The 19559-nt window shown below is 43.7% G+C and overlaps 1 protein-coding gene across 5 annotated transcripts; it reads left to right on the top strand.

The window, feature by feature from the left end:
• Nucleotides 1-255: 255 nt before the first annotated feature.
• Nucleotides 256-11874, top strand: kctd6a (potassium channel tetramerization domain containing 6a). 5 transcript variants are annotated; one of them, XM_069715303.1, is made up of 6 exons: nt 256-350; nt 4221-4290; nt 4347-4407; nt 5417-5586; nt 7331-7583; nt 10430-11874. In XM_069715303.1, the coding sequence occupies exons 3-6, from the start codon at nt 4381-4383 to the stop codon at nt 10667-10669; spliced, it is 690 nt and encodes a 229-aa protein (XP_069571404.1). In that variant the 5' UTR covers nt 256-350; nt 4221-4290; nt 4347-4380; the 3' UTR covers nt 10670-11874. The 5 variants fall into 5 exon arrangements, with proteins under 5 accessions (XP_069571404.1, XP_069571405.1, XP_069571406.1 ...); XM_069715304.1 differs by having other exon boundaries at nt 4221-4295; nt 4351-4407; XM_069715305.1 differs by lacking the exons at nt 256-350; nt 4221-4290 and having other exon boundaries at nt 4339-4407.
• Nucleotides 11875-19559: the final 7685 nt, after the last annotated feature.

The following is a 19559-nucleotide window of genomic DNA, read 5'->3' as shown; positions in this document are numbered from 1 at the left end:
TTTGTATTTTTACAATTCCTGTATTCACTATTTTAAGCTGTTAAATAAGGAGAGGGGGGAAAAAAAATTATTTAATCCATTGACAATCTCTAAAAAATCCGTCCTTCAGCTCAGAATATACAGAGAAATTAATTTATCTCGTTTTTTTTTGTTTTTTTTAGGTAACCGCTCTTATTTTTTAAGGTTTTATTCATTTCCCGTACAGTCGATGGTTTTATTTTGAAGAGTCTCACCGGAAGTGGAAGTAAGAAATAATGGTCGTATATGTTCGGGGTTAATTCTCTCTGCCTCTTCCAGCTGTGTGTTTTCAACCGCAAAGCAGCAGTTTAGCAGCGATGGAGCGGTTCTAGGTAAGACCTGATAGACTTTATAAAACGGAATTTAATCCGTCAACGTGTCAATTTCACGTCTTATTTTGCAGGATAGCGTTGCTAATTGACGCCTCTGCGGTTAGCTTCATTCACACCGAAGACTGTTTAATACATTCAGACGGAGAGAGACACTGTTGAGCTACAAAACTTTTACCCTCGATGGGACTGTTTGTTTGTTTGGTTTTAATTTGGTTTAATTCTCAATTCATCTTCCGGTCCATTACAAATGACGCATTTCAATTAATTATTTTTTTTTTTCAATTATCCACAAACAAAAAAAAACCGTAAACAAAGTAATCTTCATAATTAAGCCGCAACAAGAAAATGTTTGATCTGTTAAATTTAATTGATTTAATGGTGAAGGTGGCTTTTTAGCTACAATAATAATAATATATAAGAATAATGTGATTTTCAAACGACCCAAACATACTTATTTTAAGGAGAAACACAGCAGATCCTATAATTGGAGAACCAGTAGTTCAATCTTGTTGTTTTATAAATGCCTTCAACAATTATCAAAATGTTTGCAGAAGTCCAACTATGTTTTAATCAAATAATTAACACTATTCTTCATGCAAATCTGCCAATATGTCCTCAGAAAGTGATCAATAATTTGTTGATCGTAATTCAGATCGGCTCCAGAGTTTAAGGGGTAACTTTGGGTGTCTCTCATAGTGCTGTGTGCTGGTCGGTGCCGGTCCGATAGGGTGCAGCCTGCAGCGGGTTTTTAATCAGAGCTACAAAATAAAAAACAGCTGCTTCCTGCTGCTGGAAACAAGGTTGAGAAGAGCACGCATTCAAAACTGTGAAGTAAACTAAAACAATGAGCTTTTAAAAAAAAAAAAAAAAAAAATATATATATATATATATATATATACACTGCTCAAAACAATAAAAGGGAACACTTAAACAACACATCCTAGATGTCAATGAATGAAATATTCCAGTTGAAAATCTTTATTCATTGCATAGTGGAATGTGTTGAGAACAAAATAACATAAGAACGATCAATGGGAATCAAATCCATTATCCCACGGAGGTCTGGATTCAGAATCATACTCAAAATAAAAGTGGAAAAATCAGATCACAGGCTGATCCAACTTCTGTGGAAATTCCTGAAGACAAGTCCAAATGAGTCTCAGTAGTGTGTGTGTCCTCCACGTGTCTGTATCACTCCCTACAACGCCTGGGCATGCTCCTGATGAGACCACGGATGTTCTCCTGAGAGGATCTCCTCCCAGACCTGGATCAAAGCATCAGGCCACTCCTGGACAGTCTGCGGTGGACGTGGCGTCGGTGGACGGAACGAGACACGATGTCCCAGATGTGCTGGATTGGATTCAGGTCTGGGGGACGGGCGGGCCGGTCCGCAGCATCGATGTCTTCATCGTGCAGGAACTGCTGACACACTCCAGCCACACGAGGCCGAGCATCGTCCCGCATCAGAAGAACCCAGGACCCGCTGCACCAGCAGATGGTCTTCAACGGGTCTGAGGATCTCATCCCGGGACCTAATGGCAGTCAGGGTACCTCTGGCTCGCACACGGAGGGCTGCGCTGCCCTCCGAAGAAACGCCTCCCCAGACCGTCGCTGACCCGCCGCCGAACCGGTCCCGCTGGAGGATGTTGCAGGCAGCAGAACGTTCTCCACGGCGTCTCCGGACTCCGTCACGTCTGTCACACGTGCTCAGTGTGAACCTGCTCTCATCCGTGAAGAGCACAGGGCGCCGACGGAGAAGCTGCCGATCGCCCCGCACGGTGTCGGGCTGTGAGCACAGACCCCACTTGTGGACGTCGGGCCCTCGTACCGCCCTCATGGAGTCTGTTTCTGACCGTTTGAGCAGAAACATGCACATTAGTGGCCTGTTGGAGGTCATTTTGTAGGGCTCTGGCAGCGCTCCTCCTGTTCCTCCTCGCACAAAGGAGCAGATAGCGGTCCCGCTGCCGGGTTGCTGTCCTCCTACGTCCCCTCCACGTCCCCTGGTGTCCCGGCCTGTCTCCCGGTATCTCCTCCGTGCTCTTGACACTGTGCTGACAGACACAGCAAACCTTCTCGCCACAGCGTGCGTTGATGTGCCATCCTGGATGAGCTGCACTACCTGAGCAGCTTCTGTGGGTTGGAGACACCTCATGCTCCCTCTAGTGGTGGTGACACTGGTGAGGACGCTTGTCTTGATAATTGCCTCATTTCCACCTGTTGTCTGTTCCATTTGTACAACAGCAGGTGAAATTGATCCACAATCAGTGTTGATCCTAACTGGACAGGTTGATTTCCCAGAAGTGGGATTGACTTGGAGTTACATCGTGTTGTTTTAAGTGTTCCCTTTGTTTTGTTTTTTTGAGCAGTGTAAATATCACTATGTTGATTTATAGCATCTTTTAAGCTGAAGAAAGTTGCAAAACAAGAGGCTGTTGGAAACTCCTGTGATTTTTGTTTTTTATTAAACGTTATGATGATGTTTTCAGTGTTGGAGAGGACACGCATATTAACCTGTGTTGTCTCAGTATAGCTTCATTTTGTCTTCACTCTGATTAATTAATTGTCCATCAAATGTTCACCTGAAGCAGGAACGTTGGGTAATCAGAGTTTAATTAATTTTAAAAAATTTCCCCTCGGGGATTAATAAAGTATATACCTACCTACCATTACAGTCTGGAAACGCGGTTCGCGTAAGTGTAACCTTGGTAACTGATGAGCCGACCAATCAGCGACCAGCGTCGGTTGTTAAGTGCGATGACGGTAAAATCAAGCGTTGTTTTTTTTGTTGTTGTTGTTTCGGTCGGTTAAAGATGCTCCAATAGTTTCAAAATAAACCCGAGGTCTTCAAGTGTCCATCAAATGTTCACCTGAAGCAGGAACGTTGGGTCTTCAATATTATCGCAATATTTTTGGGATATTTCTGCATTAAAAGATATTCTTGACAAAATAATGAAAAATATTTCATTGTTAATTTCAAGAATAGACAATTGCAGCAAAGTAAGCGTTTAAAGTTCGGCTTTAAATTTTCATTAAAAACTAAACAATTATCTCAGTTCTCCAGTTTGTAAACAACAACAACAACAGCTCAGAGTGAGATTCAGATTCTGTATTAAATATAGATTGTCGCTACTGTTCGTTAGTTACGCACTTAACGTATTGTCGTACCATTACGTCGCGTAACAGTATATAATATTATTATGCCAACAAGTTGGAATATTGCCAGTATAACATTAAAATGTAATTTTTTTAAACGTTATTAACGTGTATATTGATACTATTGTGAACGATACGATGCATTACACCACTAGTTTGAAGCTTATCACACCTCTGTAGCAAAATGTCAGTTGTCAAGTTGCATTGTGGGTAAATGTGGATGCGAGCATTTGACAAGAAAGAAGAATGCATGATATTAAATCAAAGAAAGTCTCTGGTTCAGCGGCATTGATTTTGACTTCAGTTTTGCAGCTGGATAAATTGATATTAAAATTGAGAGCATAGATGCCGAGAGATTTCCAGCGTTTTAACCGACAGCTGGGTTTAATTTGCGTTGTGTAATTTCATCACAGCCCGGGCGGACGCTGTGAGAGTTTTATTAATCAGTCGCAGGCGGAGAAGTTCATTCATCTGTTTTAAATCACATCTGAGATTTAAGGGACGAGGGGGCGGGCGGTGCGGTGCGGGGGGGGGGGGGAGCTGCTCCTCCTCCTCCTCCCGCTCCTCACTGGCTGACGGCGCGTGGACACATCAAGGACGCAAGACTAATCGGCCACGATTAGCCCTCCCAGTCGTGATGTCTGGAGCGGGGCAGCATCAGCTGGGTGCTTATCTCCATGGCAACCGTCTCACAAGCCGTTCGCCCTCTCGTTGCAGGTGTTTGGTGGAAACGCTGAATGATCTTCTCATCAGTCTGAACTGAAGTGAAACAACACAACACAACACAACACAACACAACACAACACAACACAACACAACACAACACAGCCAGCCAGCCAGCCAGCCAGCCAGCCAGCCAGCCAGCCCCGGGCTGCAGATGGAGAATGGAGACGTGGGTCACATGGTGTGCGTGTGCGTGTGTGTGTGTGTGTGTGTGTGTGTGTGTGTGTGTGTGTGTGTGTGTGTGTCCTGTCTGTCTGTCTGTCTGTCTGTGTCTGTATTGCTCGTGTTGTGAGGACATAAACCTGCTTACGTGGTCACATTGTTGGCGACTCGATGTCCTTTTGGGGACAAAAAAGCAAGTCGCAAAATGTAATGATTTAGGTTAGGATGATGAGGGACACGGTGGATATGGTCAGTTTTAATGTCCTCTGAAGTGATGCAAACGTGTGTGTGTGTATATATATATATATATATATATATATATATATATATATATATATATATAGAGAGAGAGAGAGAGAGAGAGGTGCTTTTCATTTTCTGCAGACATTTTTCTGTCCGGCTCTCCGGCTGCCTTCGGCCACACCGAACATGTCTGACATTTGAAAGATGGCACCTGCATCCTCTCTCTCTCTCTCTCTCTCTCTCTCTCTCTGAGCGTGTGTGATTTTGTACTTGTCTGTCTTTGTGAGGACATTTTGGACAATTGGACTCATTTTTAAGCCGGACCTTCAGATGTCTGATGATTAAAACTTGGTTTGAAGTCTCGGTTCAAGCCGGCTCTAATTTACTGGTGGCAGTGATGTTACATATCTCTCCAGATGGTTAAAAATGTTCACTATAATTATATTTAAATAGATGCAGTGTGGTATATCGAGGTACGTGGAGGATAACACGTCGTTGAGCACAGCTTCCGTTCTCAAGACTTTTTTTTTCCCCCACAAGATATTTTGACTCGTCGCAGCCAGAAAAGCGCCGATGAAGGAAAGTTCGTTCGCGATGGCTGAATTTCAGTTTACTGTAACTTTGAGTCTGGATTGAAACTGATAATATAAAAACAAAACAAAAAGAAGAGACTTTTAATATTATCAGTTTCGATCTGCGCTTTTTTTTTTTTTTTTTTCTGCTGTAGAAAACGTCTTTCGAGGAAAAGGTCCCATTCAGCTTTCGTCTCTGCCTGCTGTGTCCAGATGGGGGAGCTAGTGAGTCTGAATGTGGGCGGCTGCATCTACAGCACGTCTACGTCCACGCTGCAGCGCTACCCGGACTCCATGCTGGGAGCCATGTTCGGCGGAGACCTGCCCGCGGTCAGGGACGCGCAGGGACACTACTTCATCGACCGCGACGGCCCGCTGTTTCGGTGAGTGCTTTTTTGTTTGGACATTTCTGAGTCGCGACGTCTTCCGCTAGCCCTTCAAACGCACGTTATTGACGTCTTCAGTAAACTCGGCAGCTATATGTGCGGCGCTCCAAAAGATTTGACACGAAAATTTGACGAAGACAACGAATCTGACGCTACGCCCCGCCCACCAATCGCGTAAAACCTGACTGCACCACGGGCCTGTCAATCAAACAGACACGCCCTCAAACATACCACTTTTTGATGATTGATGTCTAAATAAGTTACGGGATTTTTTTTGGACGGGCCGCCATAAAACTAATAAGAAAGAGTGACTTCAGCTGACGGCACCATAATGACACATTTTTTTTAATTAACTTTATATTTCATGAGAAGTCAAATGGGAGTCGACGGAGCCAGAGCGGGTTTGGAGCCGACCCCTAGTGGCCCCTCGGTGGTATTGCAGTTTAAAATACTTCTTTCTGCATTGGCCAGGAGAGGGCGCTGTCGGCGACGTTGAGGATGGATTCAAAGGCGTTTTCGGGCTTCGAGTTGGGAGGCGACAAACATGTTCCAGAAAGTTTTGACAGGAAAAGGGAGCTTGGAGATGAGCTGGAAGTCGGTAATGATGTCGGGACCGAGTCCAGTTTTCTTCTTTTTTTGTTGTTGTTGTTGTTTTTTGGAGACAGCAGCCGCTTTGAGTGTTTGCGGGACTGAAACAGACGTTAAAGGAAGAGTTGATGGTTTCCCGGGATGAGCGGTGGGATGTTTCTGGGAGGAGGAACACAGGTGGAGGTTCTCTTTTCCAACTATTTAAAGAGGACGGACCAGAGACGGGGGCCGAATGGCGGAAAGGGGGGGAAACGCTAGTTTCTAGTCAAGTTTGGTATGCGGGCAAGAATTTACTGCCCTTTCTTATCTCCTGGTCCTTCCGGCTGCAGAACCACAAAGAGGAGGTGAGTTTGCAGGATTCAATGTGCGTGGACCTCCAAATGATCAATATTAATCACAGATATGAGGTTTCGCTGCTTTTCCTGTGATAGAACAAATCTGCTTTTCCTTCTGTGGCGATTTTTTTTTTTGATGGTGAATTTAATTCCTCCGGGCTTCGGTCATAAATCTTTCTGCGAGCTAAAAAAAAAAAAACCCCGAGTGATTCCTGGAAGAGAGAGAGCGTGTTTTGTTTTTTTTGTTGTTGTTTTTTTTCTCATTCTCTTTAATTTCAGCGTGATGGCTTTTAGAGGGGGAAAAGAGGTCCTCGGGTCCAGCGTGACCTCCGTCGGCGTCAGCCAACGACGTCGGCGCAAACGTCTACTGAGGAGATGGAAAATGATCGACCGCGGTCGGACGAGGAGACTTTTAATTCGGCGCTTTTAATTGCTTCATCTCGCTGGTTCGACGGCACCTGACCGGAGAACCACCTCCACCGCCTGTTTATCACGATGCGCGTTACTTTTAATATTTGCACTAAAAGTCTTACGTGGATTCAAATTCTACATTAATTTGACTTCGTGGAAATCCCGGTTTTCTATTTAAAGCAGCGTTTGGACGTGAAGTTGACCGTTGTTGTCTTTTCGTGTAACTTTGCCGACATTCAAATAAAAGCGAAGTAAACCCCAGACATGTTGTTAAAAGACAGGCGTTAATGAGCTGCGAATACGAACGGTAGAACGGCGTGGGAGCCGTTGGTCGCTCCTCCGGTCCCGAACAGAACCGTCGGCTCGGCAGTCAGAACTGACCGGGGTTTCTGCTCCTGCTGTTTCAGCTACATCCTCAACTTCCTGCGGACGTCGGAGCTGACGTTGCCGTGCGACTTCAAGGAGACCGAGCTGCTCAGGAAGGAGGCGGACTTCTATCAGATCGAGCCCCTGATCCAGTGCCTGGGAGACCCCAAGCCGCCGCCGCCCTACCCGACGGACACCTACGAGGAGGTGGTGGAGCTGTCCAGCACCAGGAAGCTCTCCAAGTACTCCAACCCCGTCGCGGTCATCATCACCCAGCTCACCATCACCACCAAGGTCAGCCGAGGCGAACGTCCGCTGTTGCCGCAGACCTTACTTTATTATTTTAGATTTTCCTCCGAGGTGCTTCTGTCCTTGAATTTCTTCTCGTTCACGGAGTCAATTAATCTTGACAAAAATGGGAACCGTGAAATGCCACACTGCTTTTTTTTGCTGCGTTCACATTTATCTATTTGCGGTTTTTATTCGTGCTGCCTGGAAACATCAGTCTTTGTTGTGAAATGTTAAATATTACATAAAACGTTCTTCCCTTTAGTCGCGTTGACAGGAATGTTCTCTTCATATTATTAATTCATAATTAAATAACTGTAACGGACCTATTATAAGAGTCCTAGAATTTAGTCATATTTTCTTTGTATTTCTTTTGTTAATGTGGCATTCAAAACTGCTTGATTTTCGCACCGGTTCTTCCCCAAAAATAATTAAGCAAAGTTTTGCATGAAAATTGCAAACCAAGGGGGAAAAAAACCAAAAGATTTCCTTTTCTTCAAACTGCTAAAGAAAGAGTTGTAAGTTTGATGTTTCGCCGTGACGCAGGAAGTTGACGTTTAAGGTCAAACGAGGCTCCAAACCTCAGGAAGCTTGCGACAGGCACCGACTTTCATGAGTTTTTGAAGATGTTAAAGCCGGCAAAAAAAAAAAAAAAAAAAAAAGGCCATTTATGGTTGTGTTTTTTTAAGAAGAATAAGGAACGAGATCGGGAAAAAAAAAATGTAAACTGCAATATGCGGAGCCGGCGGCCCCGACCCGCTGGATCCCCGACCCGCTGGGTCCCCGACCCGCTGGGTCCCCGACCCGCTGGAACCCCGACCCGCTGGGTCCCCGACCCGCTGGGTCCCCGACCCGCTGGATCCCCGACGTGCAGCGTGCGACGGCCCGAATATCACTGCTTTTAGTTTTAATTGTTAAAGCGCAGCACGGAGTCGACGAGCTGATTGTGTTTAACAGGTTCAGCACACGACCCCCCCCACCACCACCCCCCCCCCCCCCCCGGTTGGACCTTGTCCTCTCCAGATCAATCTTCACACCTTCTCAGGCGCCAAATCAACACCTGCCTCCACCCCTCCACCCCCACCCCCCTTTCCTCAAGAAGCCCTGATTACAACCTCCACAGAGAGATGACCCCCCCCCCCCTCCTCCCCCGCCCCGACCCCCCCACACACAAACACACAAACACACATCAATGTGATGATCAGTCCCTGATTGCATCAGTCCCGGGGTCCTAAAACCCTTTTTTTTCTACTCCGCTTCATGGCGTCCTGCAACACGTCTTTAACCCGGCGCAGGGAAGGATTATACTCGGTGAACCTCGATCCAAACTCGCGGCGTGAAGTTTGGGGTCCGGTTACGCCGCCTCGGCGAAATCGTTCGCAGCCGTCGCGTCCCAAACGGGCGTAAACCTCGGGGGGGGTTCCTTTTGAAACGATCGGAAACACCTTGAACCAAAAATCGGGAGGCTCTCGAAAACAAACACTCTGCTTTCACGTCATCTAACGTCACCGACCTTCACAGTGGCGGAACAAGTGTCAGCTGGGGGGGGGGGGGGCAGAGACGCCGGCGGGGATCAATAAACTCCGTCGTCACGGACCGATCTTTCAGGACACGCTGCAGACAGACGGCGGAGCTCATCTTTCAGCGGACTCGTTCAGATCAGCTGTCGTGTCAGGAAGTCCTTCGAATGTAACAACAACTCACATCTGTGCTTGACATGCTGCTCTTGCGCGCCTGCTCCTATTGCTCATTTTTCTCTGATTTATCACGATCACTTTTGATGTTTTATATCGTACAACATCTTAATTCAATAGTCAGTGATTATTGGTTCTTTTTCTGCCAGATCTGCACTCGTGCTCTTAAATGGATTTTTTTTTTTTTTTATTCTTCATCTATTGTTGATTTTCGCTGCTGGAAAAGCAGCAATTTCCATCGTGGGATCAATATCTGTCCGTCTGCCTGTCTTTCCGCTGCTTCCTATAATTGAGTGAAAATACGAACCCATGATTGTGGCAAAGGTTTTTGTGCCGCCCCCCCCCCCCCACACACACACACACACACACCCCTCTTTCTACCTGGGAAGTCTCAGAGCTCAAGTTAATTAAAGCCTAATGAGTGAAGGTCAACGGAGTTTTCCGTTTCAGAGTTTGATAAAAATGCCCGACTCATCAATTTTGTAGTAACATCTCAGCAAAAAAAAAAAAAAAAGCAACCGAGGACCCAAAAGTGAGACTAATTAACGGCTACAAAACAGGGGACGGCTATAAATAGAAATCAAAGCACATCCAGCTTTCCACTCACCTAAATGTCATTAAGGAATGGCAGTAAAGGGGATCTCTGGTAATTAAGATAAGATCTGGAAGACCAAGAAATATCTCGGAAATTGAAGGGATTTGCGAATTAAAAGTGGACGAAGCTTCCTAAATGTGATATATGTGATAGATTTTATGTGTATCGCTCGCTTGCAGTTTGAGATAGAACCTCGTGACATTTGCATTTTAATCACAAACTGACACGAAAATCAATTAACATCCCGACCCTGAAAATGCAGAAATGAGGAGTAATTAAATGAATTGTTAATGTGAAATAAATTGCTGACGATGCTCACCGTCATTACACCAACAGTGACGGTGGTAGCAATGATTATTGTCTGTTCTGTGATAATTAAATGCTGCAACCTTTATTTTGTGATGGAAATCTCACTTTTAAAGAGAGAACCGAGTACATACAAAATATGATCGTATAATTAAAGCAAATTATTTGAAAAAAAAAAACAAAAACCCTGATTATTCAATTATAATTATAACATTATTTTGCTGCTGTCTTCCTTTTCTTTTTCTTTTTTTTTTTAGGTCCGCGGTATGTTGGTGTCCATCTCCAGCAGTTTCACCAAGTGGAACAAACACATGATGGACACCAGAGACTACCAGGTGTCCTTCACCTTCGGACCATGTGACCACCAGCAGGAAATCAGCCTGCGAGTCCACCTGCTCGACTTCATCTCCAAAGCTGCACGTGGATTTTTATTATTCTACGATCTAGGAAAGAAAAAAAAAAAAAAATACCGTTCCGAAAAAGAAATCGGATTTTGAGTTTGTTTTTGTTCGTTTCAGGGTTTCACGATACGCAACACGCGTGTTCACCACATGAGCGAACGGGCCAACGAGAACACGGTGGAGCATCACTGGACGTTCTGCCGACGAACTCACAAAGCGAACGACTGACGGAGGAGCCGCGGGGCGGACTCTACGTCTGCGGACGGACACTCGACGGTGGTGGTTTTGTTGTCATGCGTTCGTGTTGTATGAATTATTCATTCAATCTGCTCCGAATTCAAGCGAGTTCGCTGACGTTTGAGCACAACAGCAACACGTCAGACGCCAGCAAATATGACCTTTTTTTTTTTTCTTTTCTTTCACATGAGCACCCGGTGATATTTTCAACAATACTATGGATCAGCTGTTTGTATTCGTCCCTTCCATTGACCAGCATGTCGCGCATAAATCAATGTCCATAAAGAAAGGTTTTACCTGTTTGGTGTGGACGACCTTGACGACGCGAGACCTTCCCTTGTCTGGATGGCAGCATTACGTTGCTCCCAAACCTGTATATATATATATATATGTATATATATATATATATATATATATATATATATATATATATTTCGTTCAATATTAATGGTTCCTTCCCAGATGTGCAGGCTACCCGTACCACGTGCACTGATGTACTCTCACACTATCGTGTATGCTGGCTTTCGAAGTGTGCGCCGATAACGAGCTGAATGGTCCCTCTCCACTCCATAAAATTCTGGATTTCCTAAAAGAATTTTGAATTTCAATCCCATCAGACCACGGGACAGTTTTCCAACTTCAAATCTTCGAAGAGCTCGGGCCCCAGAGGAGGCAGCAGCATTTCTGGATCACGTTAATGTGTTTTTTTTCTTTGCATGGTAGAGTTTTAACCTGAATTTGTGAACGCAGCGACGACCTCAAACCGATCTGCCAGCTTTGAGATGAACTGGAACTTCACAAAGGTTTCTCTCATGCTCTTGTTGCTGAATGGGAGGAAAGTCTTTGCAGGCATTTTCCAAAATCTGGTGGGAACCTTAAACTGGAAGAGCTGAGTTTATTATAGCTGCTTATTAATGCTTAAAAGTTTTGAAAATCACATGTTCAACCATTAGATGTGACTGTATCGTGAATATTGAGTAGACATCTGGCATATTAGAAGGATCAGAATGTAACAAGTCGGTTTCTATAAATGAATATTTATTGCAAATAAAATGTAAAAGACCCGTTTGGCTGTTTCTAATTCAACGGATAATAACCGAAGCGCGCCGAAGTCGCCGAACTCCGACGCAAGACCGTCGTGAATCGTGTTTTTCGTCGGTTTCCTCATTATCGTTCCTTTTCCTGTTTTATTATTGTGACTCACCGTGTCTCTTGTTTCACCTCCTGCTCTCATGTCTTCCCGTCTTTGCGATTGTTTACCCCACTCAATTTTCCAGTTTGCAGCCTGTCTTTTAAAGAGTATTAATTGCTGAGAGCCGGATGTAGGTGGTGTGAGTCAAAGGGTAAATATTGATCTCAGTGTGGGGGCGTTTCCTTCAACTTTGATGATCCGGCATCTGTCACCTTTGATGTTCGCTGCAAACGCCAGGAAGGCGAGACGGTTTCCTCTGACCTCCTTTCCAGGTGAATTTAGATGTTGCTGTCCGCTGCATTGATGTGTTTCGTGCGGGCTTTTACTTCCCGTGCTTTAATTTCGACCCAATGTGTCATCCGTGTACCTGAGCTTACTGGGACAAAGGAAATATCAGAGGGAAGGAAAACGCATTAAAGAAGCCCTCAAAATAAGTGGTTACCCAGATTGAAACGCAACGGAGAACACAATAAAGAAAAGGACGACAGAAAGCCAAAGGGTGTGAAATACTCGACCAACACTGCGTCCCCGCTACACTTCAATCCAGTAAATACTCTCCGTCCCCAAAGGAACGAGCACCCAGACATAAGCAGAGCGACAAGGAATCCTCAAACTTGTATATTGGTGAAGCAAAACAAGCACTTTAAAGGCGCCTGGCACAACACAGGAGAGACAACTCGGGACAGAAGTCGGCAGCCCGTCTACATCTTAAGAACAATAGACGGTCATTTGAGGACAGAAAAGACCAATTGTTTGAAAGAGGAGTGACAGAAGCCGTCTGCATCTGTTAGCCACATCCTCATTTTAATGTTTGCTGTTAACCACCAGCTTCCTCCTCTCCTGGTTTTACACGGCTGCTGTTAGCTACTAGCGTCCTCCTCTCCTCATTTAACTCAGGCGCTGTTAGCTACTAGCTTCCTCCTCTCCTATTTTTATTTTGGCACTGTTAGCCAATAGCTTCCTCCTCTCATCGTTTTACACGGCTGATGTTAGCTACTAGCGTCCTCCTCTCCTCATTTAACTCAGGCGCTGTTAGCTACTAGCTTCCTCCTCTCCTCGTTTTACTCTGGCGCTGTTAGCCAATAGCTTCCTCCTCTCCTCGTTTTACTCTGGCGCTGTTAGCCAATAGCTTCCTCCTGTCCTCGTTTTACTCTGACGCTGTTAGCCAGTAGCTTCCTCCTCGCCTCTTTTTATGCTGGCGCTGTTAGCCAATAGCTTCCTCCTCTCCTCGTTTTACTCTGGCTCTGTTAGCCAATAGCTTCCTCCTCTCCTCGTTTTATGCTGGCGCTGTTAGCCAATAGCTTCCTCCTCTCCTCGTTTTACTCTGGCGCTGTTAGCCAATAGCTTCCTCCTCTCCTCGTTTTACTCTGGCGCTGTTAGCCAATAGCTTCCTCCTCTCCTCGTTTTACTCTGGCGCTGTTAGCCAATAGCTTCCTCCTCTCCTCGTTTTACTCTGGCGCTGTTAGCCAATAGCTTCCTCCTCTCCTCGTTTTACACTGGCGCTGTTAGCCAATAGCTTCCTCCTCTCCTCGTTTTACGCTGGTGCTGTTAGCCAATAGCTTCCTCCTCTCATCGTTTTACTCTGGCGCTGTTAGCCAATAGCTTCCTCCTCTCCTCGTTTTACGCTGGCGCTGTTAGCCAATAGCTTCCTCCTCTCCTCGTTTTACACTGGCGCTGTTAGCCAATAGCTTCCTCCTCTCCTCGTTTTACGCTGGTGCTGTTAGCCAATAGCTTCCTCCTCTCATCGTTTTACTCTGGCGCTGTTAGCCAATAGCTTCCTCCTCTCCTCGTTTTACGCTGGCGCTGTTAGCCAATAGCTTCCTCCTCTCGTCGTTTTACTCTGGCGCTGTTAGCCAATAGCTTCCTCCTCTCCTCGTTTTACTCTGGCGCTGTTAGCCAATAGCTTCCTCCTCACCTCATTTTACTCAGGTGCTGCTGGGCTTTGTTCTCTGACGGCTTCATGAAAAAAAAAATGAAAAAATTTCAGCAATAAAATGGGATTGTCATTCTGCATCTGGAGGAACAGCCTGTAAAACTATTACTCAAGAAAATACACAGCAACCGGTAACATGAGGTGTTTAAACAGAAGTGTCAGCCAGGTAAGTCCTACAATAGACATCTGTCACCTGAAGCGATACACGTACCCTGATGGCTGCACAAACACACCTGTTTGGACAGTGAAATTCATTGGCAGACATTTATCAACATAATGAGCAGCGGATGAACAACTTTGCACCAAAGCGTTGTCGCTTCAGTGTTAATTAAGATCAATTTAGTCTGAAAATGCGAAAGTCTGCTTTTGTTGTTATTCTGGGACAGCTTCTGATGAAATGCTTGTTATAGAGACATTACAGCTCGTTAGTGGATACGAGGTTCATCAATTTATAATAAAGTGAGTCAGACTGGAAACCCCAAGCAGGCGAGGCCGCACCGGGAGGAAGAACAGGTGTCGGGTGTAGTTAAAAGAGCGGTACCACACGAGATAACATGGTGGGAAAAACACGGCCGCATTTGGGAACCAGGCAAAAGACAGGTGAGAGGATCGGTTAACAAAACCCAGTTTTTCGTAGGGAGGTAGGAGGCAGGAGGCCACCGAAGCAGGAGAGGTTGTCATTATGAATAATGATGCAGGCCGGGAACGGAGCTGGTGAGGCGACGGCACAGAGTAACGAGGAAAGCGGCTATAGCCTGCGTTCACGCACTGGGTAGCTTTTTTACAATCCGGCGAGGTGGTGGTCGCCGAGCAGAGTATTTTTGGAGGAAGCTTGATTACGCTGATTGGTGGCAGCTGATGAGGTTCGGTGAGCCTACTTCCACTCGGGGGTTGGGGGGAGGGAGGGGGGTAATCAGTGGACGAAAGACACACACGGACACAAAAGAGAAAGAAGATTAAGGCTGACAAGCGGCCACTGATTGTCGGAGGATCGAGGCGGATCGAACGAGCTAAAGCACAATTAAAGCGGCGTTGCGTACTTTTTTTTATTACTATTATTTTTTTACCTCCCCTGCAAATGCACCGAATTCAGTTTTAAGCTGCTATCACGAGATAAACATCCACTGACGAGGATCATTTACTTGAGTTAAAAGCAAGAATGCCACACTCACTCAGTCCCAGAAGTACTGGCCTCAAAAATTTATATAGCGTCCAAAGTAGAAGCACTCCTTATGTTGTTTCGTCTCCGTTATTGTATTTACTGGATTATATGTTAAAGCGCATTAACATATATGTTTAATTTAAAGCCTTTATAAGGATGTTAAGATTAAAAGGAGCGTGAAATAAATGCGTTAGCGTAGAAAGTACGTTTCCACCTTATCCAAGTACAAACAGTACGAACTTGTGTCCGTTTTATGAAGCCAAATTTTGTGATAATTTTGTATAAAGTGACTTCTCTTATTTTTTTGTTTTTATTTGCGATGCTACTTCTGCATGTATTAAATGCTGTGTGATGCTTTGTGCCGTGGCAGCGGACGCACCGGTACCACCTGTACTCATCTGGTTTAGTCACTAACCCACCACCTGATTTCAGTATATTAGATGAATGTTCTTTGTTCACTGTGACATTTAATAAATGTCACGCCCCCCTCCTCCTTCCCACCTCTTTTTTTTTTCTTAGATCATTGAACCGTTTTACCTCAGTAGGCAGCGTTTTTCTTTTTTTTTCTTCATAATTCCAGGGGGAACAGGCATTTATATTATTAGTTACCTCCTCCAAAGCCAATTAAACACGACCAGCCCGCGGTGGCCGACTGGTCGTACCAAAATAAACTCAGTGATTACGAGCACTGAACTTCCCGCACAAATATTTCCTCCTTCGTAAAAGTTTGGACGGTCTGCGCTGATTTTGCTCCTCCTTTGCGCCACAGCGGTTTTAAAGAGAATTACAGGAGCTGATTTGATCGGCAGTGACTGAAGTCGACTGTGACACAACTTATCTAGCCCTCTAACTTTTACGCTTATTTTCACCAAATTAACATAAAAGTTGTCCGCACCTCGACGCCTTCCCAGAGCACAGACCTTACGGCAAACTTCTGCTTCCGTCGCGTGTTAAAGAAAAAATAAACAGAAGCTGTGGCTCGACAATGTGTTCTGTCTTTGTTTATTTATATTATTTAATTTTTTTACTTGCCCAGTTAGAAAAACCCAGGCTACTCGGTTACATTAGTAAACGGTTACTGTCCTATATTCTGACAGTCTTTTTTTCATTTCACAAACAGTTTTAGATTTAGATGTGCACTTGCTCGTTTTTGATTGTTTAAGCTCCTTTTAGTTTATTGGCAGAAACATCGGCTCATCTCTCATGTAATTGAATGAGGAACTTGAATTGAATTGAACTTTTAATCACTCAAACAAGAACTGGGTTTGCCGCATTATTAGTCATCTGGTTGGGAAAACAGGATCCTGTTGGGTTTTTTTTTTTTTGCTGCCAAGAGGCCTCCGGTTAAATTGCATTATCCAGCAGACCCACGAAGTAACATCTTTGCAAGATGCACTATAAAGTCTCGGGCCTTAATCCAGACCTGAAGAAACGCAATCACAGCAGTTGCTGGTCATACTTACAAAAATGTATGCCAATCAGTGTCTTTGATTGTCTCGCGGAGGAGCTGCAGGGACTCCCGCAGACTTCCGCTCCGCGTGAAAGACAACCTCCTCTTTCATTCGGCCGGGATCGCTGTGTTCACGCAGCAGGGACGCTGACGGAGCGGCTCCGGCTACAGAAATGAAGGCTTGTCAACTTTCTCTCAGACACAATGTGACATTAGCGAAGTACAGCATTGACCAAACAATTCGCATATAAACGCTCATTGTGCAATCAGAGTGTTTAAGAACTCACCTCTGGCCAAATCTGTCCTTCGCCATTAACACTGTTGTTGAATTTAAATTATATTATATTTTATTTGTAGATACTGTGCATTTTTTTAAATTTTTTATATTTATACTTTTACGAACACTATTTTTATTTTGTCATTTTTATTGCTTTTGCCGTATCTTCCATGCTACCCCTAACGAAGAACTTTCCCCTTGTGGGATCAATAAAGTCCATCCATCCATCCATCCATCCATCCATCCAGCATAACATAGAATAAAAAATATTTTTTTCTTTGGACCATTTGAGGGCAGAAAATTAATTGTAAACACAACGCTGACATATTTGATCAAATCTGCCTAATTTACATATCCAACGGTTATGAAGCAACAACTCATTCGGAGGTCATGTTTTGTTCCATGAGATGAATTAAGGTCTAAATGTTTACTCAGTTAAGTTGTTTATAAAATGCCGTAACTCTGCCCGGCCGGACTAGTTCAGGTATTTCAGATAAATATAATTGCGGGGAAAGTTATCTCGTGCACAAGCTCATCCCTCGTGAACTTATGAAGAGCCAGAGAGTCTGAACGAGAGCATTTATTGTGTTTTACGGTCCGCAGAAGAAACATGGTCTGCAGTAACCACACAGGATGTAATGATAAAAAATATATATATTGTATAAATTTTTTTTACAGTTAGTGACCAAGCTGGCTGTTGGCTGTAGCTAGTTTAGCTTGCAAGTAGACATGACAACAAAATCTTTTTTTCCCCAGGAAACCTTTAGGTCTTGGAAACCATTACGATATAAAATATATAAAATAAATAAGATATATTTATATTATAAATATTTATATATATATATATTTATATATATATAAATAATATAAAATAAAATAATTTATAACAAATGCGTTATTAATATTACATTAAAATACAAAACTTGTTGTTAGTGCGATCTCCGTTGCCACGGCAACGCATGGGGTACACACCAACAACTGGAAAACAATCAGTCGCGTCAGTAGAAGCGAATGTAACGTATGCAATGTTTACAATTCCAGGAAGTAGTCCGACCCCAGCAACGACCCTAGCAACAGAGACAAGATCTAGTCCCGTTTTTTACTGCTTTCCAGAGATCGTTTCTCAAACTGAATGAATACAGCACATAGAAACACTAAACTGCTCAGCTAGCTCAATCTCGTTGTGAGTAAGATATCCACTGAAAGAAGATGTTAATTGTGTCATTTATTAGCACCGTGTCATGTGTTAAAACCAAACCGGTCAAGCTAGCTTCCGCTACGAGTGCGCGACTATCCGTGGTGTTACGGTACGGGTGCTCAGAGCGACAAAAATGGATCAAAAGAGACCCGAATTTGCCAAATGGGTCGCAATTAATATACCTATAACAAATAAAAAAAACACATTTCATATTATATGAAATTAAAGTTCATTTATATATTCCCACGTTGAGAAGGCGGAGTGATATTTCTAGTGATGAGCAGGGCGTGTTGTCATGGTGATTTGAGCACGTTCCAAATGTGCAGTTGACCAATCAGATCGCTCGGTCGGAACTACTTGTTGCATACCTATCATTAGAAGCTCCGCCCAGTTGTGCCTTTGTCAGGTACCTGGCAATGATTTCCATTCTCCATTATTTGTTGTCATAAGGGATGGGTCAGGATTTTTTTTTTTAATTTTTGAAAAGTCATTAAAAAGCAATAAAATTAAATAGTTTATACCCCCCCTCCCTTTTTTTTTTTTTTTTTTTTTTTTTTTTTTTCAAAACACACCTGGTAGTAATATTTTACTATAACCAAAAGGTGGCAGCAATACACCTACAAGCTGTTTACCGCAGTCATTACTACAACAGGGAGAGGAAGAACATGTTGCCACAGGTTTTGAAGCTTTGTCAGGTGTAACCTGTGTGCTGCTGTGAAATTAGATTAGATAGTTGAATAATAGTCAAATAGTACCCAGAGAATAAAATATGATATTTTTGCTTGAAATGCCCCTGGTTGGGTTACATGATTTTTATGCTCAACCTTTTTTTTTGAATTTTACTGTTCAATCATCATTATTTTTTAGATCTGATTCTGATTAGGCCGAATACACACAGGTTTAACACAACATAGACATTTACTCCGAGGAACAAAAATTTATTTGAAATGCCCTATGAAATTTATTATTAAAATTATTACGCCAGTGCACTCTTTTGGTTAAAAATCGTACGACGAGCAAATTGTATTTAAATTTAGCTACGTTCTTAAACAGACATTTTTAAGTTTTTTGATTTCAGTGTTTAAGCTTCTTTTTGATGTGCGTAAAATTTTTAAGGGTGAACTATGGCTTGTTTTGTTTTTTTTAGAGGAACTACAATAAATCTAGCGGTAGCTATACCAATGTTATGACCAAGAGTCCGTGTTTGTCAGTTGGTTGCTGATGTAAACAGTTTTCAACACAAACAAACAAACAAAAAAAAAAGGCCCCGCCCCGCCGTGACGTCACTAGACAGTCTTTTTTTGTTGTTGTTGTTGTTGTTGTTGTTGTTATGGAGGGAGAGTGTTTCCTCTTCAATTATTTTATGAAACACAAGAAAATGGTTCATTAACTCGGAATTTTGTCGTATCTTTCGTTTTGTTTCGGTTAAAACCCGAGATTATTTTCCAAGTCACTCGTGCTTGTTCCCCACCCCCACCCCTCGGCGGGGTTAACAGAGCCCGCCCCCTCTCCTCTCTCCCCGGCAGCCTCCGCCTCT

The sequence above is a fragment of the Brachyistius frenatus genome, unplaced genomic scaffold (genome assembly GCF_029030835.1).
Source record: "Brachyistius frenatus isolate BFR_SWC_R1_liver_20210118 unplaced genomic scaffold, ASM2903083v1 Contig_141, whole genome shotgun sequence".
NCBI classification, from domain to species: Eukaryota; Metazoa; Chordata; class Actinopteri; family Embiotocidae; genus Brachyistius; species Brachyistius frenatus.
Note: the sequence above shows the minus strand (reverse complement) of the source record. Positions and strands in the feature narration are given on the sequence as shown.